At 48.7% G+C, this 27,995-nt stretch overlaps 1 protein-coding gene across 6 annotated transcripts; it reads right to left on the bottom strand.

Moving 5' to 3' along the window:
* Positions 1–103: 103 nt before the first annotated feature.
* On the bottom strand, positions 104–27,156 carry CNNM1 (cyclin and CBS domain divalent metal cation transport mediator 1). Of its 6 annotated transcripts, none has more exons than XM_053305547.1 (13): positions 25,253–27,151; positions 20,268–20,411; positions 17,843–17,983; positions 17,325–17,494; positions 15,971–16,070; positions 15,104–15,151; positions 11,726–11,788; positions 7,300–7,466; positions 3,930–4,110; positions 3,228–3,347; positions 2,994–3,110; positions 2,082–2,195; positions 104–789 (listed from the first exon to the last, which is right to left on the bottom strand). In XM_053305547.1, exons 1-12 carry the CDS (start codon positions 26,766–26,768, stop codon positions 2,119–2,121), a joined length of 2,844 nt encoding a protein of 947 aa, XP_053161522.1. In that variant the 5' UTR covers positions 26,769–27,151; the 3' UTR covers positions 104–789; positions 2,082–2,118. The 6 variants fall into 6 exon arrangements, with proteins under 6 accessions (XP_053161522.1, XP_053161524.1, XP_053161523.1 ...); XM_053305549.1 differs by having other exon boundaries at positions 104–698; XM_053305548.1 differs by having other exon boundaries at positions 104–698; positions 2,089–2,195; positions 25,253–27,150.
* Positions 27,157–27,995: the final 839 nt, after the last annotated feature.

Genomic DNA, 27,995 nt, shown 5'->3' with positions numbered 1-27,995 from the left:
GAGCAACTCCAGGAATCTGCCCCCTCTCCAAACCTTTTATGCACATTTTCTCTCTTTTTGCTCCCAAAACACACGGCCAAAAGTTATGCACAAAAGGGATTGATTTAATGTAAAACATACATTTTATTTCTCCCTTCTAGACACTTGATGTCAAGACTCCCTCTTTGTTCTAAGTTGACCTGGAGGCCAGGGTTCAATAAGGGCCCCGGGGCTTTGTTTGTGTGGCTCAGTGCTCACAACTGAAGGGTGATGATCAGTGCATTGATCTGTGAGTCAGACTGCCGGCCCAAAACCTGTTGGTGCTCGTTAACAGGCAGCAATGGAACGGGGGCAATACTTTGATCATGAGCAAATGCAAGATGACTATAGAGGGAGCGTATGGTGTTGCGATGCTGTTGCTGCATGAACATGCGCTGGGGTCCAGTGTGGTGGACCATGCATAAGGAAGGGTAGGCACTTCCATCAGGAAGTGGGGCTGACTGTGCCCACTCCCTCTTGGCATTACCCCAATGAAAGTAGTGTGTGATGGGGAGGGCGCTGCCCAGCTCAGCTACCCACAGGGGCCCGCAGCTCCCACCACTTCCACCGTTATCTCCTTGGTTCCACCTTCTGCTGAGACCTGGTGCTCAGCTCCCTCCAAGTGCTGGCTCCGCCTCTCAAGCCTGGAGCTCACCGGACTGTGGTCTGAATCACAAGTCCTGCAGGCAGGGGATAGATAATGTGAGAGAGAAGCAGGCGCCATCACGCACACACATGAGTCTTGTCACAGTCGGCCATCATGCTGCAGACCTGGGAAGGAAAAACAGTCCCGTTACACCTGCAGGGACCTCTTGGCCTCTCTCCTGGTACTTCAAGCAGCCTCTTTGTTCTTGGAAGAAAACTGTGGTAGACACCCTCCCACATAGCACTCGAAAAGTAGGAACAGGGCTTTCCTGAACAGACACATTCTTTTCTTAATTCACTAGGCTCAGCAAGCCAGGATAAGCAGCATTGGCTCTGCAGAGCCACTTTTAGACCCCAAAGCAAAGGGTCATAAAATGAGGCTGGTGGGAGCACCCTTGCTATCTTTCATAGCAACAACAACAAAAGCATGAAAGCTTCAGCACTGGGATTTCACAACAGAGGAGGGGAGGGTGACTGCAGAAACAAAGCATCCTGCAAACAAAGTCCACAGAGGGGTGTGTGTGTGTGTGTCTGTGTCTGTCTGTCTGTCTGTCTAGCAACACATTCCCATTCTAGGAACAGAACATCCCACAAAGTCCCCAGAGAAGTGTGTGTGTACATGTGCACACCTACACATGTGGTCAAATGTGTTGGTACCCCTCCACGACAAAAGAAGAACCCACAATTGTCTCTAAAATAACCTGAAACTGACAATTGTAATTGGCACCCTGGAGAAGGCACCCTTCAAACCTGACACAGCTGGAGTAGTTTGCTCAGGAAGGGTGGGCCAAACTACCTGTTGACAGGTGCAGAAGTCTCACTGAGAACTACAGGAACCGCTTGTTTGCAGTGATTGCCTCTAAAGGTTGTGGAACAAAATATTAGGTTAAGGGTCCCACCATTTTTGTCCATGCCGTTTTCATTTGTGTTATTATTTGAAATATTCTTTTGCATCAAAACTCTAAAGCAAAGTCTGGTTTTTATTAAATGCGGAATAAACAATGATGGGTGCCTATTACGTTTGTAGATTTCAAGTTATTTCAGAGACACTTGTGGGTTCTTCTTTTTTCGTGGAGGGGTACCAACACATTTGTCCACATGTGCACTAGCAACACATTCCAATTCTAGGCTAGCAACATATTTCTGTTTTAGAAATAGAACATCCCACAAACATAGTCCACAGAAAAATGTGTGTGCCTAGCATACAGCTAAGGAAAGGATAATGCAGGGGTGTAGCTGCAATGGGACAAAGTGGGACAAATGTCCCCAGGCCCCTGAGTGAGGAAGGCCTGCTGGTTGGGTGGCAGCTTGCTCTTTGCTTCCTCCTTCACACCTCTCTGAAGAAGGCAGAGCTGGGAGAGGTCCCGTTTTTGCCCCAGGACCCACTTCCACCTTGCTAGGCTCCTGGCAATGCATACCGCTAACCTGTGGGGAGGCCCAAGGCCATGTTGCCACTCATGTGATGAGAGGTGTGAAGTTGGAATCATCGGAACTCTTTTCGCTGTCTGCTGATGGCTTCCTTCTTCTCCCACCTGGAACACCAAACAGGTCACAGTCAGGGCTGGCAGTCAGGGCTAGGTAGGAATGCTGTGCTTGAAGAGCCAGTGGCTGACATACTGCGCAATGGTATGTCAGCCTAGTAATGCTGCTTGCACGCAAGTTGTGCAAATGCAAAATCTGTGTGCAGATGACACTGCACTACTACTACTACATTTATATACTGCTTTACAACAAGTTCTTGAAGCGATTTACTTATAAATAAATAAGATTGCCCCCTATCCCCAAAGGGCTCACAGTCTAAGAAGAAACACAAAGGAGACAGCAGCAACAGCCACTGGAGGGATGGTGTGGTGGGGCTGGATAGGGACAGTTGCTCTCTCCCTGCTAAATACAAGAGAATCACCACTTGAAAAGGTGCCTGTATGCTCAGTTAGCAGTTGCACAGGAGTTAACCCATTGTAAATAATGGGCTTCCTCTTGTGTAACATCATTTGTACAAATTCTGCATTTGTGAAACTTGTGCAATCTGCATGCCTAAAATGTTACCCGGCTGACATGTCATTGCTCAGTATGTCAGCCGATGTCAATGGGAGGATACAAAACCCCCAGCCAGTCAGTAGAACTTCACAGACTTGCTGAAACTTGAGCAGCAGTGTGGCTGGGGAGTCTGCAGTCCTTTGAGGACTTGCCTTCTTGAAAACATCCAATGGCACTCCAAGGCAAGCAGGACTAGAGCTCAGCAGCCAGAATGACACACCTGGATCCTTCTGGAATATGGGATCCATGGCCCTCCCATTCACCCACGCCAGATGTTGTGTAGTGCAACTCACTAAGAGTTCGGAGTAGTTTCTTGCCCAGGGGCTCCTCAGGGCCACTTGGGGATGTGTTGATCTCAATTTCTCTGTTTGAGGTCTCAGGTTCCAGCCTGAAAACACAGCCCTCATTTTCTGCAAGAGAACAGCAGCCAAGATAAGGCTGGGGGGTCTGTTCAGCTCCCTCAGGGCTCCCTCCCTCCCTGCTGGCTGGCCTCCCATGGGCTGCTGCTGAGTTCCTAAAATACTCACTTTGCTGTGCATTGGTCTCTGTGGCGCCTGCCAGTTCCTCCTGTATGTTGGGGATTCCCTCCATGTGCAGGAAGACAGAGTCTGTGGGGCTCTTCTTCAGACGCCCATCTGACTGGCTAACTGCCGGATACAAACAGAGAGACCTCAACAGGAGGGCATCAGGGCATACATACCACATATCAAGACACCAGTGTGACAGGCTGCCCAAGTGTCAGTAGTGGAAGGTGATTGTGAGTGGGAGCACAGCCAAAGGCAGGGCAGGACTTGACTATGTAACCTCCACATAAATTTGTGCCATTGAGTCGGTGTCGACTCCTGGCACCCACAGAGCCCTGTGGTTGTCTTTGGTAGAATACAGGAGGGGCTTACCATTGCTGTCTCCCACACACAGTATGAGATGATGCCTTTCAGCATCTGCCTATATCACTGCTGCCTGATATAGGTGTTTCCCATAGTATGGGAATCATACCAGCGGGGATTCGAACTGGCAGCCTCTTGCTCGCTAGGGAAGTGACTTCCCTGCTGCGCCATTAGGTGGCTAACATAGGCCTGGTTTAACCCACATTCAGTCTTTGTGATGCTACAAATGGAAATTAGCAAAACATGAAAGTCCACCTGCAAGGATCATGTAAACATGCATCCCAATGGTGTCTATCACTGTAGACAATCATACTGTGGGGATATGCCACAAGCTGTACCTACCCACAATGCTGCTCCTCTCATGCAGGAGGATGGCAGGATCATCCTTGGGTGTCAGTGGAGTGCCCCTGACGGTGGGAGCCTTTGTGGAATCTCCATCATTGAAAACCTCCATGTCAGGGGTCTGGGGTGAGCTATCCATGCGGCTGGCAGCCAGAGCATTCTGGTACTGCAGCCGAGTGATCTAAGTGTGGGGCAGAGGAATCACCATTCAGATCATTTGCCTGCACCTGGCCCTGCATCTTTTTTTAGCCTCTCCACCTCTTCCTATCTACTATACCTTCTACTTAAAGCCCATCCCATTTCAACACAGGAACATAGGAAGCTGCCATATACTGAGTCTATCTAGCTCAGTATTGTCTTCACAGACTGGCAGCGGCTTCTCCAAGGTTGCAGGCAGGAATCTCTCTCCGCCTTATCTTGGAGATGCCAGGGAGGGAACTTGAAACCTTCTACTCACTTCACCTTTTGGTTACTGGCATCTCTCCTTTCATCTTAACATCCTCCTCTCTCTCATTCAGCACATTCAGAATGGGGCTACTAAAAACGGTCTCTTCCCCACACTCCCCATTAGACAGGACTGTGTTTCCAGTCTTATAAAGGCAAGTTTGCACTGCCTCCCTCTTGCCTTCACTTTTGAACAAAGAGGGAGGGCGGATAAAAATGACGCAGCACCAGCACATGGAAATGGCGGGGGGATGGGGCGGGGAAACTCCCAAAGGTGCTGAAGCATTTCAATGAATTTATTTAAAATCTTTTTACTGATGTGTTTTAATGAATAACTTCCATATTCTTAAGTTCAGTATAACTGAAGTTCCGCTCGAAACGCGTAAGGCAATACTGAACCTATTCATTAAAATGCATCAGTAAAAATATATTAAATAAATTCACTGAAATCCATCAGAACCTTTGGGAATTCTCTCCCCCACCCCTCTTTTCATTCCTTCACTTTTGACCCCAGTCCTTACATTCAGTGTTCTACGCCACTCTGCTCTTCACTTGATTGCTTTGTCCCAGCTTCTTTTTCTTTGTTTCTCTTATCTCCTCTCCTGCATGCAATGTTGGGTTTTGTGATTATTTAGCAAAGTCTAAAGAAGCTGCCACTCCAGTTACAGAGTGCAGAGTTTAGTTGTTGCACCTATTTAAGGAACACACATGGAGATCTTCTCTGTAGAGTCTAAACTAAATTGATTTATTGGTGAAGTACATTTGAGATAGGAAAGACCTATCCTATCTATCAGCTACATAATGAATAGGTAGGGAGAGAGAGATGTCTCCATCTTCTCTCTAGGAGGAAAGGAAGAGGATTCAAAAACAGAATGTTCTTAGAGCTATGTTATACCAAAATGCATGCATACCAAAGCAATTAAACCTATACTAAGAAAGCTCACTCTCATCCATTACAGGAAGTATCTGAGGAATCAAAGCAGGAGTCATAGAGGAAAGCAGGGATAGGTAAGAATACCTTCACTAGCTACCTCTGTTCCCAGTGCCCCTAGTGGTCATTAGGATAGTTGGTGCAAAAGGTCGATGCACTGGAACACCATCTCCAACATGCAACATTTCCTATTATCAGCTATCTTTCCTTCTTTCTTTCATGCTGTTTCCATGTCTGGAACAGCCTCTTTGCGATACACCAAATCATCTCATCCTCCTCCTTCAGAATCTTTTCTGATGCAAAGCATGTTACAGTCCAGCATAGAACAGCTTTCCCCCAACCCTACACCAGGAGCTTTCCCAGACAGTAGGCTTTTCCATGGGTATTCTGCAAGGCTTTACTGCAAGTTCGAAGTGGCCCCCCAAAACTGATGCAAAAAGTGGATTTTTTACCCTGGATATAAAATCAGGTTACATTCTAATGCACGATGAAAAACCCGAATTGTGTGTGAAGTGTTCCCTGATAGTTCGCAGGGACTTCAGGGTAAATTTGGCTGATATGTAAACACGCTCCCCCACCCCATTCCAGAGGAGATGCAAACTAAAAGCTGGATGTGAAAAACTTCCAGCAGTTTTATTGTCACACTTGTATTCCACTCTAAGGTGGTCAGGGCAGCATATATGCTAACATATATTTATATTAGCACAAATATATGTTAACATATATTGAATATATAAATATTCTAAATAAATAGTTCTAATATTTTGATGTTTTTAAAATTTTGTTTTAATTTGTGCTGTTTTACCCAGAGAAGTGAGTTTTGGGTGATATATAAATATGTTAGGGTTATCACATTTTTAACCTGCAATGCTACCATATTGTCATTTGCTCATGGTCACCCAGTGAGCTTCATGGCTGAACAAGGGTTTAAACCTAGATCTTTGTGTTCCAAATCGAACAGTCTAATCTGCAAACTATACTGCATTTCATTGGTTAAGAGTACAAATTTGAGGGCTTAAGGTAGAAATGGAATCTGGGGGAGCCTGTTTGCCCCTTTTAAATTTAAAAGTGCAGGAGAGCATGGAAGGAACTATGTATTCTGTTACTGGGTAGGTGAAAACACACACAGAGAAAGAATATTGCCCGAGCATCAGCATCGGTACAGAGGATAGCATTGCATTCAAACTGCATGGGCACAGGAATGGGGTATTGTGTCGGCAGTTGATAGAATATTCACCAGCCAAAGAATAGTTGAATAGAATAGATGGTAGTTGGTAGCAGTTTGGTAGAAGATTCACCAGCCAACAAATGTGAGAGAGGAAGGTTACACACTTATTACTAAAAGGTTGGAAGAACCATGTTATTCCACGATTTGTGTAATCTGGAGAGTGAGTAAGTAAGTAAGTAAATAAATAAATAAAATTAGTATTATTATTTCGATTTCTATACTGCCCTTCCAAAAATGGCTCAGGGTGGTTTACACAGAAAAATAACAAATAAATAAGATGGCTCCCTGTCCCCAAAGGGCTCACATTCTAAAATGAAACATAAGAGAGACACCAGCAACAGTCACTGGAAGTACTGTGCTGGGGGTGGATAGGGCCAGTTACTCTCCCCCTGCTATATAAAGAGAATCACCATGGTAAAAGGTGCCTCTTTGCCCAGTTAGCAGGAGAAGACACCAGTGCTCCCTGCAACCAAAGGGTTACAAGGGTGCCTTAAACTCTCTCAAAACTAATGGCCCGTAGAAGCCAATTTCTATTTGGTCTATTACTGGTTAACCCTCTTCCACCCACCCTTGCATCTTCATCAAACCCTGTCCTGAAGAGCATTTTTGCCCATCTTCGACTGTGAGCTCACTAGACAGGGAACAGGTCACCTATGGGACAGCCTTGTACATGAATTGGTATTGGCATTGGACTATTAGCAGCACATGACACCAAGGAACTGCAAGAAGTCTGCACTTTCTTCAGTCACCCATTCCAGGGGATATACCTTGACAAACTGCACATCACAGAGGATGTGCACAGAGTAGTCTGGTGTATAAATGTTGTTGTTGCTGCCACTGTGGAGTTGGGTGCTGCTGCCTCCGTAGTCATTGCGCTCTCGGATGGGGGACTCAGAGCGGTTCAGGCCACTGCAACGGGAAGGCGACTGGTTCACTAGAAACAAAGGAGAATGAGCAAAACTGCCGTGAAAATATGCAATGGCTACAAGGGCCAAGACATTAAAGGTACTGGGCTCTTTGCAGTACAGGGAAGTAGTACTGGGTTCCTTCATCTCCTGGGCCATCTTCTCCTAGACTGACATTTTAGCTTGTCTGCAGTGACTTACAGCCATACATTTTAGAGCTGCTGAAGAAGTATTGAGCATCTGCTGACAATAGAGCCAAGTGGATGGGGCATGGCAGAAAGCACAGTCCATGCAGTGGGGTTGAGGAAGCAGTCTGCTGGGAGGGCTGGGGTTTTTAAAATCAACATCTGCTCTTATCAAAACACATGCACCCCCAACTGTACACACACACACACACACACACACACACACACACACACCCAACCCCCAGCAGATTTGTGGCAGGACTACGCTGAAAAGGATATATTAGCAACAGAGAAATTTTGGGGATTAGTCACATGGTGTGGATTCAGGTCATTGCTGTCGCTCTGCCTGGTACAAAAATAAAGTCAGCCGGATAGCGGGGGGCGGGGGAGGGATGGGGCAAGGCAAGATTAAAGCTGAATGGAGGGAAATTGCTGGCTCTTGCTTGCTGCAAATGAGGTTTAGAAAAAAGCAGGATGGGAAAGGCTTCCCAAATGAATCTGCCAGCATAGGACAATGCAGCTTCCAATCTGCTCCATTGATTGATAACTTCTATAGTCAATCAGAGCACAGGACTTTGCAGGTTGGAGAGGCAGCTTTGTTTGCAGCAACGTGGTTGCACTGGGCAAAGTGAGTGAGAACAAAAAGCAGCTTGTTGGTCTGTTTAGTTTATTCTCCTGGTGGAAATGCTCATCCTCAGCGGAAGCTGTGCACATATTACTAATGAATTAGAAGGGCTCTGAAGGCACAGGGCAGGAACCAGGAACTGTCTACAAACCATCCTCTTTGACGGCAATGTCAAATTAAGAACCAGGTTCTCTTCTCCTAATTCATGTTAAATATGGAAGGGAAAATCACAGCTACACGTCCATTAAAATGTTGCTGCACCCGCCCCACACACTTGTCTCATTGCGCGCTAAGCAGCATAACAATAGCATATGACATTATCAATGGACCGGAAGAACGATTTCTGGTGGTATTGATGCTTGTCGTTTCTTTACTTCCTCCCCCTTTATATTTGTATCCCATGCCCCAGGGGTTGGAGAAGCACACTCCAGAAGGCATCTACTCTCTGCACCTGCAATTCTATTGACCATTAGGGGCAGTGGGAATAGAGAGAGCAAACCAGGGGACCATCTCTCTGTGCTCTGAGTCCCCAACTGGTAGACGGATATTCTGAGGTTTCTTTCTCTCACCGGAGAGAGACTTACAACTGACCGTCTTCCTCCCCAGCACCATGAGGTAGCTACCTGCACTGATGCAGGCTCTCTATCCACATTTGTCTTTCCCCAGTGGACTTCTTTACTTTGAATCTCTTTAAGCACATGTCCCCTGATACTCTTAATAAGCTGTGCATTATATCTCTTCACCTGAGCCATTCTGCTGCACTTGGGGACAGTTAGATAAATTATCCCTCCAACTCCAAGGAGCTAGTGGAGATCAAAATGCTCTCAGCCATGTCCTTGGGATACAGGAGCTATCAATCCAAAGACCTCCTGAGCAGCTGCTCCTGTGCAGCCCCCCCCCCCAAGCAAGCTGAACCTCCCTGTTTGCACAGCTGAGGCTCCCCAGTCCCCAGGAACTTGTGAAGTTTACCTTTATGATGGGAATGGGGCTGATAGCTCAGTGGGTGGAGATTCTGCTTTGCATGCACACAGTTCCAGGTTCAATCTCTGGCATCTCCAAGTTTGAAATCTTGGAGAGCCACTGCCAGTCAGTGTAGACCAGAGCTGCACAACTTGCGCCCTCCTGCAGATGATGAGACTACAAATTCCATAATCCCTTACTACTGGCCATTGTGGCTGAGGATGACGGGAGTTGTAGTCCAAGAACAACTGGAGGGCCAAAGTGGTGCAGCCCTGGTTTAGATAATAATGAGCTAGATGGACCAATGGACTGACTTGATATGGTAGTTCAGTGCTGCCTGGTCAGTAAGGAGAGGAGAGGCGGGGGGTGGGGCGGGCCCATCCTCCCCTGCCTTTAACTTCTTGTTTTGTACTTACTGGCTGGAACAGCTACTACTCCAGCTGCTCCAGCCAATCTGATTCCTAGGGGGCTCCTCCTGGTACTGCCCCCAGTAAGAACTAAAATAATGGGTAAAAATTGCACTTCCTAGTTGCTTCAGGGAGTATATTTTTAATACATATTTCCCCTTCTTCCGGGGGCAGTGCCAGGAGGCGTCCCCTAGGAATCAGAATGGCTGGAGCAGCGTGAGCATCAGCTGTTCCAGCCAGTAAAACCAAAAGAGGAAGTTGTAGGTAGGGGAGGAGGGGCTGGAGGAAACACGCTGCTCTGGGGGATTCCCTGGCTGCTGTTAAGTCTGATCTTTTACTAGCTTGGTTGATGGCAATGTTAAACTCTTCCTGTATTCTACCAAAGAAAACCACATGGCTCTGTGGTTACCAGGAGTCGACACCAACTCGAAGCACAACTTTACTTTACTTGTTTGTTGGGAGGGAGAATGCAACCCCTGCTTTCTCTCCTCTGTCTTTCTGCCTTTTACATCTAACGTTTGTCCTTTTCTGCTTTCCTCCCTGCCTTTTGCCCTGGCTTTTCTGCTTCTGCTTTCTTCCCCCCACCCCACAAAACTTTTCTGTTTTCTACTTTTGCCCCTGATTTTCTGCCCCCCACTTCTGCTTGTCTCCAAGCTGGCAGGCTTGGGTAAATACCCAAGCCTTCTGGCGTGTAGTAAAGGTGTGTGTGTGTGTGTGTGTGTGTGTGTGTGTGTGTGTGGAGGGGGGAAGGCTCCGGTCTCCATGACCAACTTCTCTCCTGCCCACCCCATCTCCAGTGCACACCAGCCACTACTGATGCAATTTCCTATGTTCCTACAGCTGGGCTGGCTCTATATAGATTGTTTCTTTTGGGCAACAAATTCTTTGCTCTACTTTTGGTTGGGATGGCCTTTGACCATCTTAAGATCTTCTGAAGATCATCTTAAGATCGTCTTTTAAAAAGTGTTAAAAAAACAAACTCCTCTTTCCATCATTATCAATGACACTATCCTGCAACCTCTTCTTCCAGCACTGATAGCTTTGGACTGACTCCTTCCATTCCTGTTTTTCATAATCTGTTGCTATTTTCCTCCTCTACAGCATTACCAACACCTGCCCTTCCTATTTGATTCTTAGACCAGAGCTGGTTCAAAACCTTCTCTTCTTTTGTCTACTTTGGGCTCTCTAGGCATGCAGTACCAGCTACCAATATCTCGTTCTTAGCTTTGATTATGCCCCCTACAGGCCTTGCACCTCATTACCATCTGAGCCTTCTCTCTTGCTGCATCTCAGATTCTTCCCTCTCTTAATTCTTGACCCTATTATTTGTCTTATTCCTTATTATTCCTTACCAGCCCTAAAACATCCTTGTAGGACACCTCTCCAATCATTTATCTTAGGGTGACCTTTTCAAAATCTCCCACTCCCAGTTTCTCTTCTCCTTCTTCTATCTTTAATCCCTATATTCTAAGGGATGAGTGACTTCAGAAATTCATGTTTACATGCTGATGTGTAACTCTTGCTTGCTTCCTCCCTCTGTTTTCCCTTTCATTTCTTGACTTCTTCTTGGCTGACTTCCACGGAGTAGGAGGCTGCCTTTTAATACAGGCACATTGTTGGGAAATCATTACTCTTATTAACAGTTGCATGCACAGCTGCAATAGTGAGCCCATAAACTATAAAGTGGGTGGAGGTGAACCTGGGCTTCAAATGGCTTAGCCCTCATTTGGAACTGGACCACAAAAGGTGCTTCTCTGGATCCAAAGGACAGTATGTACCACATGTCTGTGTATGCTGATATTCATTTAGCACATGCATCTTCAAGTGCAGTGCATCTGAATGCATGCTCCTTTAGGTCTCTGATACAATATGAGAAAGTGGCCATCTCCAGAGAGTTGCATACAAAAACTGGATACAGAATATTGCTTGGCACAGGCAAAGAGGCACAGCAATAGGGAAGTGCAAGGCATGCAGGAATATTTAGTGCTCAGTCTTCCTTGCATGCGGGACATTTGGCATTAGGAAAAGAGCTCACAGATAAGCACAGAGCCAGACTAATGAGGCAGCAAAATAGGAATCTTTTGCTGGGTGAGTGGAGTGTATACAATTACCTGGGGAGCCAGCCAGAGATTCCCCTCTGCTGAAGCCAAAGGTACGGGACACGGACACAGGTACTAAAGAGGGGGCCATGATCAGGAGACAAAAACCAAGGGGAAGGGCAGGGGAAAAGAGAATGGGGTTCAAAGGAAAAGAGAAGAGAGAATCAACTAGGCAGGATAGACATCAGCACAGAGGCTTTATGATGCCTCTGTGTAAGCTGTGATCCAGAACTACCTTGTGAATAAAGAAGTGCTGCTTTCTCTGCAGCTGTAAAGGGGGCAGGCAGAAGGGTTCATCAAGCATGATGCAGCTGTAAGGCAGTGCAGGATATATTGGTCTTTCCCAACCCCTCTTAAATGCAGTAGGATTATGTTATGCTGGGCCTATGTCTGGATTGTTTCTGGGGAGGGAGGGCGATATAAACAGGATGTGGGCCTTGAGAAGAGATTTTACTCCATGTGCCATCCTGCATTATCTCATGGACATAACCTCTCACTGCACATCACCACATTAAGGTTCATGGAAATGGAAAAAGCGGATTTAATAAATGCTTCATGAGCATTTATAGACCCACAACGCAATTACAAAAAGCACCACTGGGCGGCACCAAGACTGCACAAGATGAAATGCAGATATCTGAGAAGCAGGGTTATTTCAGGGCATCCCCAAGGGATTATGGACCCAAGCTTTAGGACTTGCAACCATTGCTTTCACAGACAGCTCCCCTTCCTTGTACTGAGCGTGACTGATAGGAGAGTTTTCTGCACAGGATCTGGGTTACATACATAGTTGGTTGATAAGTGTTACTACTCACACCAGAGTGTATGAGGAGCTCCAGGGGTTTCTTTGCTCCAGGCCCTGGGCAAGAGACGCATACACACAGCAATGGCTGGGCTGGGGCTCCCTCCCTCTAGTGCCATTGGAAGTGACCCTTCCCCTTGCCGTCTCTCTGGATTGGGTCCAGAGGGAGAGGAAGCAAGCAGAGAGGGTGCATTTCCAACACCAGCAGCTATCACTGTCATCCCATTGAGCCCAGAAGGAGAAAAGGAGCCGGGAGGGTGAGCCAAAGAGCGGCTGCAGCCCATCCTCTTTGCTGCTGCCATGCTGGGCCCAAAGAAAGGGGCAGGGGGGTGAGCAAGCAGAGCAGGGGACTGGCAACAACTGTGGTGGTGGTGAGGAGCAGAAGCCAGTTACTGCCGCCACCATCACTATCTAGCAGCAGTTGTAGGAGGCTCTGAGAGGCCCTCCTGCTGGGTGTGGGCCATGGCCACTAGCTGTCCAAGATATTGCAATGCCTGAGGCGAAGTGCAAAATAGTGTCTTGCCCCATGCCCCTACTGGGGGCAGCCCCCTTTCAAACCCAACTCTTTGCAAGCTTTGGAAGTGCAGGTGGGGCAGAGAGGAGGGAAAGCTGCCAGCAACCTCTTTTTTTCCTGTACTTCTTGCTAGCTTTGCAAGGAATGTGAGGAGAGATCAGTCCCAAAGAGCTGCTCCAAGGGTGGAAGCAGGGGGCATTTTGCAGCCCTAAGAAACTGCCATCTGAGGCAACTGCTTCACCTCGCCTCATGCAAGGGCTGCTCAGCCATGGCAGGTGCTTGTTGATGCTGGTCCCGACTTGGTGGTCAGAGCTGCAGACGCCTGCAGGATCTGAGCTTTTAGCTGATGTCAAGATGCCAGTTAAAGCAGTCCAAAGTTTAAAGAAGTCCCTATGTGTTCCCAAAGCTTCCAATGGACTACCCAGAATCTCTGCTGCCCTCCAAAGACAGAATTTAGGTCAGAGACTTGTGAGGTAGTGTGTGTAGAAAACACTTACCATAGACTTACAAACAACATACTGGATGAAATGGACAGTCAAATGGATGCTATGGAGCTAAGCTAGAGATATTTATTAAGGGCATGGAATACAGAAGAAGAAAATGCAATCGTTGACCCCAACAGTTATACTTTAAACACCCCACCAGTACCATAGCCCAATCAGTGTGCCCTGTAACAGGGATTCCCAGATGTTGTTGACTACATCTCCCATCATCCCCAGCTGAAATGAACTTTGCCTGGGGATGATGGGAGTTGTAGTCAACAACATCTGGGGATCCTTGTTACAGGGAATACTGAGCCCAATCCAATCCCCATTCAATAGAGTAAGGGTTCCCAACCTGTGGTACTCCAGATGTTGCTGAACTGCAACTTTGATCACCCCCATTACAATTTATTGCAGCTGGGGATGAAGGCAGTTGTAGTTCAGCAACATTTGGAGTACAAGAGGCTGAGAACCCCTGCTATAAGGAGTTGAACATCAGGTGAATCAAACTGGCAGGTGGTAACCAAGAGCAGAATAATCATTTCATTGCAGTCCTTCCCCTCTGGGGTGACTTTTGGTACTTACAATGGCTTATTCCTGTCTCACCGTCATTTTAGATGCCTACTATGGCTTTCACCCTCATTCCGGCTTGGGTCTGGGCTACTTTAGAGAGCACTTTCTTCTGTATGATCCCCATCGCATGATGAGGTCATCTGGAGAGGTCCGTCTCCAGTTACCACTGGTGGCAACCCAGAGCCAGGCCTTCTCTGTAGCTGCTCCTGGCCTATGGAATGCACTCCCAGCAGATATCCATAATTTAGGCTCATTGTTGGCTTTTAAGAGTCATTGTTGGCTTCCTGGTCTTCCAAGGTTTTTAAATTGTTTTTTAAGTATTTTAATTGGTTTTAAATGGCTCTGAATTGTTTTTAAGTTACTCAGGATGTAGGCAGTAAGGACAGGCAAGTGTTTTCTCCTGTGTGTTTGCACAACCATCACTTGACAAGGTACCAACCACTACTGCATCTTCAAACAAGCAGAGGCATTCTGTATACTTCTGCTTATTAGTAATTGAAATGCAGGGGTGTCGCTATAATTGAGCAGATGGGTTCAAAGAACCTGGGCCCCCCAGCTCCACCCCTCCCTATTTTCTTAATTATCTCCCTCACTCTGAGGGACCATGGGGGAGAGGGGCAAACACGGGCCCTCTTTCCCCTAGCTACGCCCCTGCTGAAACGCCAAGCTGTTGGGGGCCCAGCTCTAAGACAGTCAAACCAAAACAGGACCTGATATTGACATAACTCAACTGAAAACTTCCTGGCGAGAAGAACAGCTGGGGATAGCACCCAGAACTTATGGCTGGTGGTAGATCTGAGGGCACCCCCTGGAAATATAGGGCAGCTGCTTCTAGGCTGGGAAGGGGAAAGGTGGGGACACAGTCATTCCTTCTGAGTTGGCTGAAGCAAGAAACCCAGCCCTGTATCTGTAGACTGCTGCTTGATGGGTTAGGGAAGGCCCAGCTTGAACTGAGCTCTGAAAACAGACAGACAGACACACTCCCAACTTAAAAAAGAAGTCAGGGAAAAGATACATACACAGGAAGGAAGACCCCGCCAGGCTGCTCATTTTGCGCACGTCGCTATCTGAAAATACAGGGGGCAGATAGAAGGTGAGTCCCATACAGAGCTTTGTGGCACCACCCCTACCCTGTACAGGGGAGAGACACTTTCTCAAGGGTGTAGAAAAGTAGGTGGGTCACACCAACTGCAGCTTGTCTGGACCGGCCTGAGACGAGTGGTATTCACCACGACAAATATGCTTTTATTCCATCTCACAAGGTATGTGCTTACAAGGATCAGGGCATCTTCCCACAGAGGTCTTTCCTCCCAACATTAATTCTCACATTGTAACAGCTGACTACATCCTCAACCCAAGACCTATGAATATGTGTGGCTTCTCCTACCTACATGAGACAAAGAACTGCTATCAGTGCAACCATAAACGTCCCCCCCAACAATACAAACAGGTTGCTCAGTAATCCTGAATTACAGTGACTTTCCACCCGACCAGCTTCTCCATTCCCTCTAGTAAGATTAGAATTTGAACAAATTCAACATGCTCATATGGGCACAGCACAGAATTAAAATCTCACATTGAATTTGGTTTCCTGAGACCTTGAAGCCAAACATCCATGCAATCTTTTTCACCCCCGTCACTGCAGAGAAGACTCTGACCGTATGTACAACAGGACTTCTTGCAATCTCAGAACAAGAGGCAGATCTGAAGGATCACCCAGGAGGTTTTCCTCTGTGTGTAGCACAGCTCCACCACCTTCTACATAGTTTTATTCCCTGCAGATACTGATTAGGGAATTAAGGCCTTCCCTAATCTTGCTTGCTTTTTGCCACATCATATTTTGCTAAAATATTCATTTCTGTGAAAACCTAAATGCTCATTTTTACCTGAACAAACCACAGCCATGACAGCTGGGACGCCGTAATATGTGAAGGCTCCATTCTCAAAACGCAGGCCCTCTTTCCCTACTTCCACCTCCACTTTTCCCTGAAGAGGCAAATAGAAAAACAAAAAGGAACTTAGCAGCACTGGCAATCCCATAGTCTCTGGTCATTCTTAAAATCCTCAGTATAAAGGTTTTGCCCAAACCAATCACAGGATTTATTTGAGCAAGTACATGGGCTGTTTATGGACCAGATACTTCTGGGTGCTCCTTTATAAAGACAGAAGTAGAAGGTGCAAGTCAAGACTGTTGAGGACATCAACAGGATAGGGCCCAGGGCAATGGGGGAGATGGAATTAAAGGGCATGGACAAAATATGTACGTATCTGGTATGGTTGGAGTGGCTGCAGAGCCAGGCTGAGCAGCATCGACTGCAGTGGCAACAGGAAGAAAGATTCCAGAAGAAGGATTAGAAAGGGTTGGGGGTCAAAGTCAAGGTCTAGGAACAAAGCCAGCTTTAGGCAAGGGGAAAAGCACACTGGGGCTTACTTAGCACTTGGCTGAACTCAAGCAAGTTATTCTCCTAGTACTAGTTTATAATACAAGCTAAGTGAGGAAAAAAGGAGTGTGGTTGGCATTAACTTCTAACAAGGCATTGGCAAACTCATTCTTTAGCCATGTTGCTGATCTTGCCACCCATTAAGAGATAAGGGAACCCAAGGTATCCATGCTCAGTCTCCAGGGGAGTGTATGGCAGCAGAGTGGGGATGTCAACTTTAGGACAAGAGAGTCAACATTCTACCCTGTGCTCCTCTCTCTAGGCCACACCACTTTTGAAATCCTGCTAGAGAAGTGAAGCGGCAGCATTTAGGCAAAGGACACAGCAAGGTTGGAAGTGGCCCCGGGACAAGGTTTAGGATGGGCAGCCTCCCTCCCCCTGCCCTCTCCTTTGCCACCACACTGGCACCCACCTGCTCACCTGCATATCTGCCTTCTTCACCACCACCACCTGCCTGCCTGCCTTCTTTTCTGTTGCCATCAGCTGGTTGACCAGAAGCCTTTGCCATGCATGCTCCTATCCACCAGAGCAGCCTGATCACATCACTGAGTTAGTGTGTAGGTGTGGGCGGGGTTAGGCTGCAGTGAGGTTGGATCAAAGCCAGTGGAGCACTCATTGTGGGAGTGTGGGGGAGATGGCTAGTGACCCTTGAGTGGGTGCGGCCCCTGCTACAGCCACTCCCCTTGTCACAACTGTCCCTACCATGGCCCCGTTGTAGGCGGGAGTAACACCTGAGAGCCCACACTAGGCAGCCTCTACTCTCTGGGATGCTACATTCTGACTGGCAGCCTTGACAGACCTGCAGAATAAGCACAAAATAGTCAACCGGCCGGTTGCGCTGGTAGAGGTAATGCTCGGGGGCCCTCTTGTTCTTGTGGTCAAATTTCATCTCCTGGATGACGTTGGGGTGTTTGAGCAGCCGCAGCAGGATCTTCTCTGAGAGATATGGTGGTTTGAAGGGTTCCACCTCTGTGGTAGAAGGAGAGGAGGAGTGTGTTACAGGAACTCAAGCAAAGGGGAGGAATCCTTAAGGCAGAATAAATGATGCCCTGCATCCAGCATCACCAGCCTCTAGATGAAAGGGGGAACTCAAGGTGGCTCTCCATATTACCATCTTCCTCATACAGGAAAAGGAAGGCTAAGACTTGAGGCAGGAAGGTGGAAGAACAGTCTCATACTTGATGGAGGAGAAGAGAACAATAATGTAATTCCTCAAATTATGTAGGCACTATGGCTGGCAGACAGCCTGTGGCATATCTGCCAACTGTGCAAGAGACTCATCAGTAAGGATGCTTGGGAAGAGTCAGAGCCAGATACCTGTAGCCATGAAGCGGTGAGTGGCCAGTAGTAGTTGTGGGGAGATCTTCACTCTCATCTCATTATCTGAAAGCCGGAAGATGGAAAAGTCCTGGGGTTTCCTACCCCGATGGGTTGCTCGCTCCTTCTTCCGATTGTCGGCTGCAGATCAGAACAGAAAGGTCATGCTTAGAGTCACTGAACAGCTATTCCACAAACGGCACAGAATCCACCTCTCCTCCTTTCTCCAAGCTTGGGTGCAGAGCAAAACCACCAAATTTGGGGGTTCTGGGTAAGATGGAAGGTTATGTCAATTTGACTCTTTCACACACCTACAGCAAAGGTTTCTTGGCCATCTGGTCATTTTCAGGCAGTGATGACCAGCTAAATTCAGACAGGGATTACCTGAATTCAGACAGGAATTGCTACCAGGTTGGTCACACAAGGTATTCAGAGTTTCAGACCCAACATTTTTTTTCCTCAGCTGCAGAAATATAATCGCTGCTGAGGTTCCCTTCCAACTTGCCTGGAGAAACATTAGGAATTTGGAGATAGGGCTTGCAGTTGTGTGGAAGCCTGTCTCTGGGGAGGCAAAGACATCCTTCTCAGTTCCCAAAGATGTTTCAGTGCCATGGCTCAAGCCTGCAATACAAATAACAATAGATCGATTCTATCTATTGTTATTTTGTGTTTCAGGGTTGGACCATGGCATTGAAACCTGTTTTGAGAATTGAGCCCTGGCAACAAGGATTTGACTTCCTCAGAGATGGAGTCAGCACAAGGCAACCTTGAGCAGCTGCTGAGGGTCCAGTGCCCTGTGGGGTGGGGTGGTATTACTGACACCTGCCCTGCCGCACTGGGAGGAATGGGCTTAGCCAACACCCAGTAGCCTCAGACTAAAAGTGAGTCTGCCTCCCTTTACTGTGATGGGCTGACACAGATTTCCTTCATTCTCTCTGAATCAGCAGCAATAGTTATTTATTTATTTATTTATACCCCACTCTTCCTTCAAGGAGCCCAGAGCAATGTACACAACTATGTTTATCCTCACAACATCCCTGTGAGGTAGGGTTAGGTTGAGAGATAAATGACTGGCCCAGAGTCACCCAATGAGGTTCACAGATGAACAGGGACCTTACTGAATGGGGGGCCTTAAACTTGGGTCTCCCTGGCCCTAGTCCAACACTCAAACCAAATATCTATCTATCTATCTATCTATCTATCTATCTATCTATCTATCTATCTATCTATGTAAAGTACTTTGGGAACATTTGTTGAAAAGCAGTATAAAAATACTTGTCATATTCATTTTCCTATGCTACACTGTCTCTCAACAACAGAAGCCTTCTAAGCCAGAAGCTGCCGCCGCCCACCTTTTTGTTATCCCTTTAGAGTCCCATGTGATGCTATGTGGGGCAACGTGGGGGGGAAGTCATGGCAAGCGGCAGCCTCCAAACCCGGAGCTGGCCCTGGACTTTCTTGTCCACCCATGGCTCTTTTCTATGATTGGACAGGAGGGAATACTTCTGCTACAGCAGTGCCCCAGAACCCTGTGTGGGAGCAACAGGTCTATAGCCCATCTGGATCTTTTCTAATGATGAGTCCTTCCCTCCCCTGCCACAGGAAGCCACCCCAAGAGGACTGGAGCTGTGAGCTGAGTTGAGTTGTAAGTGTTTTCCATGGCAAGGTCCAACTGCACAGCATTTCCCATTGCGCCCCTCCATAGGATTATTTATTTGATTCATTCATTTATCCACGGCTGGACATTTATATCCCACCTTTCCATGACTAAAATAAATGCTCAAGGCATCTTACAAAACCAACAAAACCAAATGCAGTAATTTTAAAAAAAGGTAGGCATCAACAAAACTATAAAAGCAGCAGATAATAAAGTCCATAAAAATAGATAAATAAATATATGAACTAAAACCAACATTTGTTCACAGAAGGTGGTGCACAGTGGCACAATATAACAGAATCTAGCTCATTTAGAATCTAGCAGAGCAACACCCACATCTCACAGAGGAGTGCCTCAAAATACCAAAGCTATAACAGATATCCTAGACTACAAAGCACTGCACAAGATATGGAAGTGACAGGGATGAGGTTGGGGAGAAGATGCAGCTAATCATACCTCTCTCAGGATCCCCAGCTGGCATACTGCACAAGAATACATCCCAGTAACACTGTGTGCATGCAAGTTACACAACTGAGATTATGCAAGAGTAAGCCTATTGACAATAATGGGCTAACTCTTGTGTAATGACATTTTTGGCATTTGTGCAACTTGCATGCACACAGTGTTATTGAGCTGATATACCCTTGCATGGTATGTCAGCCAATGAATTTCTGACTGAAGCACATGACCCAAGCACATCTCTAAGCACATGTTCTGGGGAGGAAGGCGGGGTGGGGGAGCGATCACCTTTTTGCTCCAAATACTTACTGTAAAGGTCTGTTTCATCCAGAATCTCTGATTTGATGATCTCCTCGATCACATCCTCAAGGGTGACGATTCCCATCACCTCATAGAAGGGATCTCCTTCTCCTTCATTATTCACCCGCTGTACAATAGCAAGGTGGGACTTTCCTGCCAGGAGTGAATAAAGAGAAACAGGCTAAGCAACAGTTCAATTGTTCTGCCCACTGCACCCAACAAAAGCAAGAAGTGGAACACATGAGGGCCCCTTAGCCCCAGTGATTATTGGGTCGCACTCCCCTCTTGAAATGAATATGCAAAGCAAGCTATCCTGGCCAGGGACAGATAAATAGTGTGAGTCTAAGCAAAGTGCCTTCCTCATATCTGAGTTTGAGGGACATGTTTTACTTAGAACAAAGGAGCTGTGAACTGAAGAGGAGGGTGCAATGATACGTGGTACAGATGGGAAGGAAATAATAAGGATGGAAAGAAGAATGTCAAGGAATCACACATTCTGTGACAACATAAAAGCATGCAGACAAGGCAAATAAAGGCTGTATGCCCTTAGCACTTAAACAAACTTCTCATACTCACAGGAATGAGTAGCCTACATCCAGATTAGTGTTGTGCTGCTAGCATAACGTGAGAAGATATACACCTCTAGGCAGGCTGCAGTGCTCTGCAACACTGCACAGCTACTAGCGGTTCTCCAGGACACCTATGAGATTGTCCAAGAGGCTGTATGATGTTTCAACATCTTCTGCAAGCAGAAGAATTCGTCTGAAACAGAGGTCCTTTTCTTTTCGCAACATCATGTCCTTATGCTAGCACAAGAGCATTATGCTAGAGCAGGGCGGCACCCTCCAGCTATATTTGGACTGCAACTCCCATCATCCCCAGCCACAGTGGTCAAAAGTCAGGGGTTATGGGACATGCAGACCAACACCTGCAGGAAGGCTGAAGTTGCGCAGCCCTGTGCTAGAGCAAGACTAGACTGGATGCAGACCATTGTGTCACAAAAAGGCCAGAAATTCAGGGACCATTTTCTCACATTCAGGGCCTGGTTTCATTTCAGGTGCCCCGTGCACTTGGATGCTGACTAGACTTGCTGCAGCAGAAGATGTTTTGAAAATGATGACACATTGTTATAATTATAATTATTAATTATTATTATATTACCATTACTATTACTACTACTATGATTTGTTTTTAATATAAAAACAAACTTTAACATTTATTTCAAAGGACCTGAAACAAAGGGAACTTAAACTGGGCTTCCATCATTAGGGGTGGGTGAGGAAGGGAGAAAAAAAAGAGAGGTTCAGGATTTAGCCCCACTTTTCTGTTCAATGGCTCTTAACTCTATGGGGCACGCTGGCAGCTGTACTCTTCAATATGTGCTGTTTTGGGAAGAGCCTTTCAAAACATCTGAACAAGGACCAATTTGGAAGCAGTGCTACTGAGAGAAAGCAGAACATGACTCAGCAAGATTGGGTGAAGCTGCATCAGTCGCTGGATGCAATATTCAGCACGGGTTATCTGTCAGCTTGCATTCTATGCCTAGTTTTAAATGCCACTTAAAAAAAAAAATTCTTAGCAGTGTGGAGGTGACTCAGAAGCGAGAGCTGTGGATCTTGGAATTGCTTACTCTTGGTCTCTCTGCTTTAAGTGGCAGTGCAGATCTATCATTTTTGTCACCCAGCCTGTCCTATTGGCTTCCTTTGCACCCCCCACACTTTCTGATCAACAAACAATGTAACAGAATTCAGAAGCACAGCATGCATTAGCTGATGCCCCCTGGATAAAGAGAGTCCTTAAATGGTGCAGCTGCAGCAGGGGAATGGCTTGACTACTAAGCCAGAGGTTGCTGGTTCGAATCCCCACTGGTATGTTTCCCAGACTATGGGAAACACCTATATAAGGCAGCAGCGATATAGGAAGATGCTGAAAGGCATCATCTCATACTGCGCGGGAGGAGGCAATGGTAAATCCCTCCTGTATTCTACCAAAGACAACCACAGGGCTCTGTGGTCACTAGGAGTCGACACTAACTCAATGGCACACTTCACCTTTACAAGGTCATACTACCTGTGTAACATTTCAGTACTGCCACAACAGTACTGATGCCTTATCAGCCTTTTAAGAGAAATAGTATCATTTCTATTTGTCTCTTGGCTTCTAAGCTTTTTCAACCGTACTGTAGTCAATCACTAAACTGAACTCAAAAGAAATGAGAGCAAAACACTCCTTATTTTAGTTGCTGGGGCTTTAGCACCCGATGTCTCCAGGTTCACAATAAAATAGTGCAAGCTGGTGACCCTGAACAACATCAATGAGTCTTAATGATTTCCATACAGCCAGAGCAAAGCTGAACAGTGTCACGGGAGCCTGCAGCATACACCTGGAGATTAAAGAAAGGACCCAAATTCAAGCCAATGTAGAAACCCCTCCCTTTCAAGAGGGCAGCTGTTTTCAATTGCCTGTGTCTGGTACACTCAACCAGTCAGCCAGCTGCAACTTAGCAAAGTGACTCAGAAATGGCTGAGGATCAGAAGCAGAACTACTGGACATTATGTTAAATATGGTATCACTCTGGCCCAGTGCATGTACATGGCACACATGCCCAAGAAATGCAAGGCAGACTCCTGAACAACTTAGAGGAGGAGCTGCCTCTAAAGATGGGGGGCGGGAGGGAGGGAACTGACTGCAGAGAGGTGCTGAACTTGGAACAGAGAGAACCTGCTGCTGTGCTGTCTTTGTGTTGCACAGCTCAACCTTTGGTCTCTCTTGCTTAGGGAGTAGTCCCATCACTAACTGCAGCAGAGAACCCAAGAGGCACACACAAATGGTGTGTGTGGAGTGGGGGGGGGTGGAGGCAGGGTGGCAGTACTTTGGATGCTGAAAAATCAGCAAAGAGCTGAGATATAGGCTGTTGCTTACTAATCATTCCCAATCCCAAGAGAGCCCTTTGTCATCTAGCTAACTGCTACTCCAGTCCTTCTCAGTTTAAACCTGGTGGCCATTGGTTGTACTGCTACCTTTTTCTTGCTCCAGTTCCCTATCCCCTTCCATATTAACAACCTCACCTCTCACACATGTGCATATGGACATAGGGAACCTTCTATACCAAGTCAGATTATTGGTCCATCTAGCTCAGTATTATCTACTCTGACTGGCAGGAGCTCTCCAAGGCTGCAGGTAGGAGTTTCTTCCATCCCTACCTGGAGATGCCACAGACTGAACCGAAACTGAGAGGGTCTGCATGCAAAGCAGATGCTCTTCCACTGAGCGATGACCCCATTTCCCCCATTCAGTGTCATGTTTTTGCAACACCTTCCCTAGGAAAGTATAGCTAACACTGAACCTCCTTGATTCAGTTCAGTGCCAGGTGAAACATTTTTTGTTTGCTTAGGCCTTTGAGTGTGTTTTGCTTTGCCAGCTTATGTCTGTGTCACTGAATATGCTTTTATTGCGAGGGGCTGACATACTGCACAACGGCACGTCAGCCTAGTAAGTTTGCGTGCATGCAGGCTGTGCAAGTTACACAGATGCAAGAATCACACAAATGTTACACAAGAGTAAGCCCATTATTTTCAATGCACTTACTCCAGAGGCGTAACTAGGGAAAACGGCGCCCGGGGCAAGCATTGTAATGGCGCCCCCCCGCCCCCCCAACATACTACATTATGCTTAGGTTTTTCCTCACAAGCGCCCGCCGCCGCCGCCAAGCCAGGCCACTGACTGGCCGCCAGGCGCCAGCAAAGCAATGCGGGGGGGGGGCGGGCGGTGCGGAAGGGACCACTCGTGGGGGAGGGGGCACCGACGTGCTCCCTTGACTGCTGCAGCGCTGCTGCACTGAGCAGGAAACATTTGTATTAACAAATTTTTTTAAAAAAATTAAAAAAATTATTTTTTGTCATGGCGGCACCCCCCACGTGACCAGAAAAGATGGCGCCCGGGGCACGTGCCCCCCCTGCCCCCCATAGTTACGCCTCTGACTTACTCTCACAGGACAGCTTTTGCACTTGTGCAACTTGCATGCATGTAAAGTTACTACGCTGGTCTTTAAATTATCTTTAAATTTGGTTTCTTTTTAAAAAATTGCTGTTACTTTTCAATCCCAAGAGGTTTTTAACTGAAAGGCAGGGTACGGCAGGATAGGTTAGGTCAGAGGGGCTGTAGCTCAGTGGCAGAGCACCTGTTTTGCATGCAGACGTTTCCAAGTTCAATCCCCACCCTCTCTAGCTACAAGGAAAGGCCTGTCTAAAATCATTGAGAATTGCTGCCCATCACTGTAGACAGTTCTGAGCTAGATGGACCAGGCAGCTTCATGTGTTGGGGTAAAAACATAATACCTAAGTACAAATTTTGAAGAGTGTAGGAGAAGCCCAGACTGGGCTAGTTACTCTGCTGTCATCTTGTCAAGGAGGGATGGGTGCTGGTTTGAGCAGACTTTGCAAACGTAAGTAACTCACGTTCTGCTGGAGCAGGCAGGTTATAGCAATCTCCCCATACCACTGGAAGGCAAGAAAGTCATAGACCAGAACCAGACAGCTCAGAGTCCCTGTGCAAGGAGGGTGGGAGTCAAATGGGTTATGTATAAATCACTACGCTAGTAGATGACAGCTGCATGTTCATGATGAGAGCTCATGCTCACCGGAGAGGACAGTGGGAGATGCCTTTATTCCAGATCATTCCTCTTCAAACAGCTTGAAGAGAACATCCCTAATGTTTATCCTGACAGATTCAATTAGCAGGGAGTCCCGGGGCCAGGATAATCCCCAGCAATTGCAATGGCCATGGAGAATGGTTGCCAGAGTGCACCCCTCCGAAGAACCCAGCCACAAGCCCCAGGTATGGGGAGCATGGCCTAACGCAGCAGGAGACGGGCAGGCCAATGCAGGAGAGGCCGTGGGGGAGTGCCAGGGTGCCTCCCTCGCCAGTGGGGCCCCGGGGAGCAGAGAGGCATGTGATGCTGGCGGGAGGCGGGCAACTGGGATCTGGGCCCTCACCCTTCTTGAACTCCTCCAGCAGCGTATCTAGGCGCGTGTCATGGAAGACGCAGTGCAGCGGGCGGCGGTAGAAGCGGGTGATCGTCTGCAGAGGGGTGCAGTCGTCAGGGTCCACGAAGGCCAAGTCCTTGACAAACAGCAAGTCGACGATGTTGTCCCGCCGCTCCCCGTCGAAGACCGGGATGCGCGTGTAGCCTGAGCGCAAGATCTCGGAGATGGTGGCGAAATCCAGCACGGTGTCGGCATGCAACATGAAGCAGTCGCTCAGGGGCGTCAGGATGTCCTCGACCACCTTGGTGCGCAGCTCCAGCGCCCCTTGCACCATGGCCAGCTCCTCGCTCACCAGGTCGCCGTGGTGCGGGTCAGCGGCGCGCAGCGTCTCCAGCAGGTGCTCCCGCGTGGAGAAGGTGCTCAGCTCCTGGCGCAGGGCCCAGTCCAGCAGGCGGCTGAGCGGGTAGCAGAGCGGGAAGGTGGCAGCCATGAGCAGGCGGGTGAGGAAGAGCGTGTGCGCCGCAATGGCCAGCCCGTGGCGGGAGCACACCGAGTAAGGCAACACCTCGCCGCCCAGGAAGACCACGCCGCTGCAGAGCAGCACGGGCAGCCAGGGCACACCGCGGCTGTTCTCGTCCACCAGGGCGCTGTGGCCGGCTTGCAGCGAGGCGCACAGCCAGCCGGCCAGCGCGGCGTTGGCGCCGGCCTGGCCCAGCAGCAGGGTGCACAGCAGGTACGTGCCGCTCCCGCCCCGGCCCCGCGCCGCCTCCACCTTGCGCGCCTGCTCCCGCTCCGCCGCCGAGCCGCTGTTGCGCAGCACCCGCAACTCCAGCGGGTCGAGCGACAGCACGGCCAAGCGCAGGCCGCTGAAGAGCGCGGACAGGCCCAGCAGGATGAGCGCGCCCAGCGCCCGCAACCACCGCGCGTCCGGCAGCGGCACCAGCCCGGCGGCCAAGCCCGCAGCCACCGCCTCCACCTGCAGCACGAAGCCGCCGGGCGCGCCGTGCAGCTGCCAGGCGCGGCCGTCCCAAGTGCACAGCGAGAAGCGGCGCCCGCCAGGCCCGGCTCCCGGCTCGCCCTTGCGCGGCTCCCGCACCCTCACCTCGGCCAACGCCGAGCCGGCCGAGCCCCCGGGCAGCAGCGGGCCCAGCACCTCCACGTCCGAGGCCCAGGCGCTGCGCTCGGGACAGCGCTCCGCCTCGGCAGGCTCCTCGACGAAGACCAGCCGGCGCTCGCTCTGCGGCTGCCCTCCGCTGCTGGCGTTGCCTTCGGCCGGGGGCTGAAAGTAGAGGCGCAGCAGGAAGCGGGAGCCCTCGGCTGCCCGCAGCGCGCCCCCTTCCAGCCACACGCGCCCTGGCGCCGTGTCCTCCGGCCTCAGCCCCAGCAGCCACGCCGCTCCGCCAGGGGGCCGCGGCGACAGCGAGAAAAAGAGCAGCAGCACCGCGCCCCGGCTGCGGCCCCAGCAGCAGGCGCTCCTGCGCTCCAGCCCGCCGGCGGGGCCCAAGCCTGCTGCCATCCTCAGCATCCCAGGCGCCGCGCTGCTCAAGCCAGGGGCTCCGAGGGGCAGGCACCGGCCGCACGTGACACTGCAGCGGCGGCGCTGGGGGTGGGAGCGGCCGCCGGGCCACGTGTACGGGGGGAGGGCGGGCGTGCCAGCCCCTTCGCGTGCCTTATTGGCCGGACAGCGGCGCCCTGCTTGCCCACCCCGCGGAGTCCCCCTACACGCCCTATGGGACCACGAGCGAGGAGGACCCCGGAACTAGATGGATGCTCCCCTGCATTCGAACCGAAACAAACGTTGGGTTTCTAGCCAGCATTCCAGATCCCCTCCACCTTCCGCTTGCCTGCTCCCCTTTGACGTTGATTGGTCGGTCTTTTGTAACCAAGGAGACCATCCGGCGCGGTCCAGGCTCAGGCAGAGCTCTGACCATAAACGATGCTGTGGGTGAAGAACCGGATGCAGGATGGAAGACAGCCCAAAGGGCCGCCACGGCCCATGGCGTGTGCAGAGTGGTCCTTTGCCGACTCGGTTGTTGCTGGATTGGCCAGCCGCCTATTCGGCTGTCTTTAAACCCTTTGAGAAGGGGGCCCGGATAAGAAGGGTGTACCCTGGAGCAAAAAGGGGGACGGATGTATGTAGGAATATGTACTGGGACGGAGATCTAACCGCAGCAGAACCTTTCTAACCATTTGGTGTGGGGTGGGGATTCAAGCGCTATTCCGGCGTTTAAAAGCCTTGAGAATAGTTGTTTTTCCTCTGGATAAACTAGTCTGGTAGCATATTAAGAGGCATGTGAAAGAAAGGATTTGCTTCTCCGTGGATTTTACATATGTTACAGAAATAGGCTTTGTGTGGACCAACATAATGGGGCTGTGCTGTCACTGAGGGCCTTTCCAGATACTCTGGTTTGAGTGGAGGTGGTGGTACTGTAGATATCATCGGTTTGTGAGTCACTGTGAAAACTCTGCTTTTGCCTAATTTGCCACCAGATGGGATGTGACAAAATAACTTTAATATTCCTTTAATAGCCGTTTCCTGAATGGGGGATTAATCTGCTGCAGCAGAGGAGACATCTCAGACCAGTGCTCTGCACCCTGTGTGTTTATAATAAGATAATTAGTAATTAACTTTTGAACAGAGAAAGACTGTAAAGAGTCTCTTGCAGGAGTTAGCTGGAAGTGAGGATGTGTGGGTGATAGTGCAGCATTGAAAGAGTGCACATTTGCTTCAAATATACATGCAGAGGATATT

The sequence above is a fragment of the Hemicordylus capensis genome, chromosome 3 (assembly GCF_027244095.1).
Source record: "Hemicordylus capensis ecotype Gifberg chromosome 3, rHemCap1.1.pri, whole genome shotgun sequence".
NCBI lineage: Eukaryota > Metazoa > Chordata > Lepidosauria > Squamata > Cordylidae > Hemicordylus > Hemicordylus capensis.
Note: the sequence above shows the minus strand (reverse complement) of the source record. Positions and strands in the feature narration are given on the sequence as shown.

Bases quoted from the DNA above. Each gene is read 5' to 3' on its own strand.
- CNNM1 (XM_053305547.1), bottom strand. From the start codon at position 26,768: ATGCTGAGGATGGCAGCAGGCTTGGGCCCCGCCGGCGGGCTGGAGCGC. The intron at 15,152-15,970 runs GTAAAAATGAGC...CTGTATTTTCAG, and splicing joins CATGGCTGTGGTTTGTTCAG to ATAGCGACGTGCGCAAAATG. The intron at 2,196-2,993 runs GTGAGTTGCACT...TTGGTGTTCCAG, and splicing joins GAAACTACTCCGAACTCTTA to GTGGGAGAAGAAGGAAGCCA.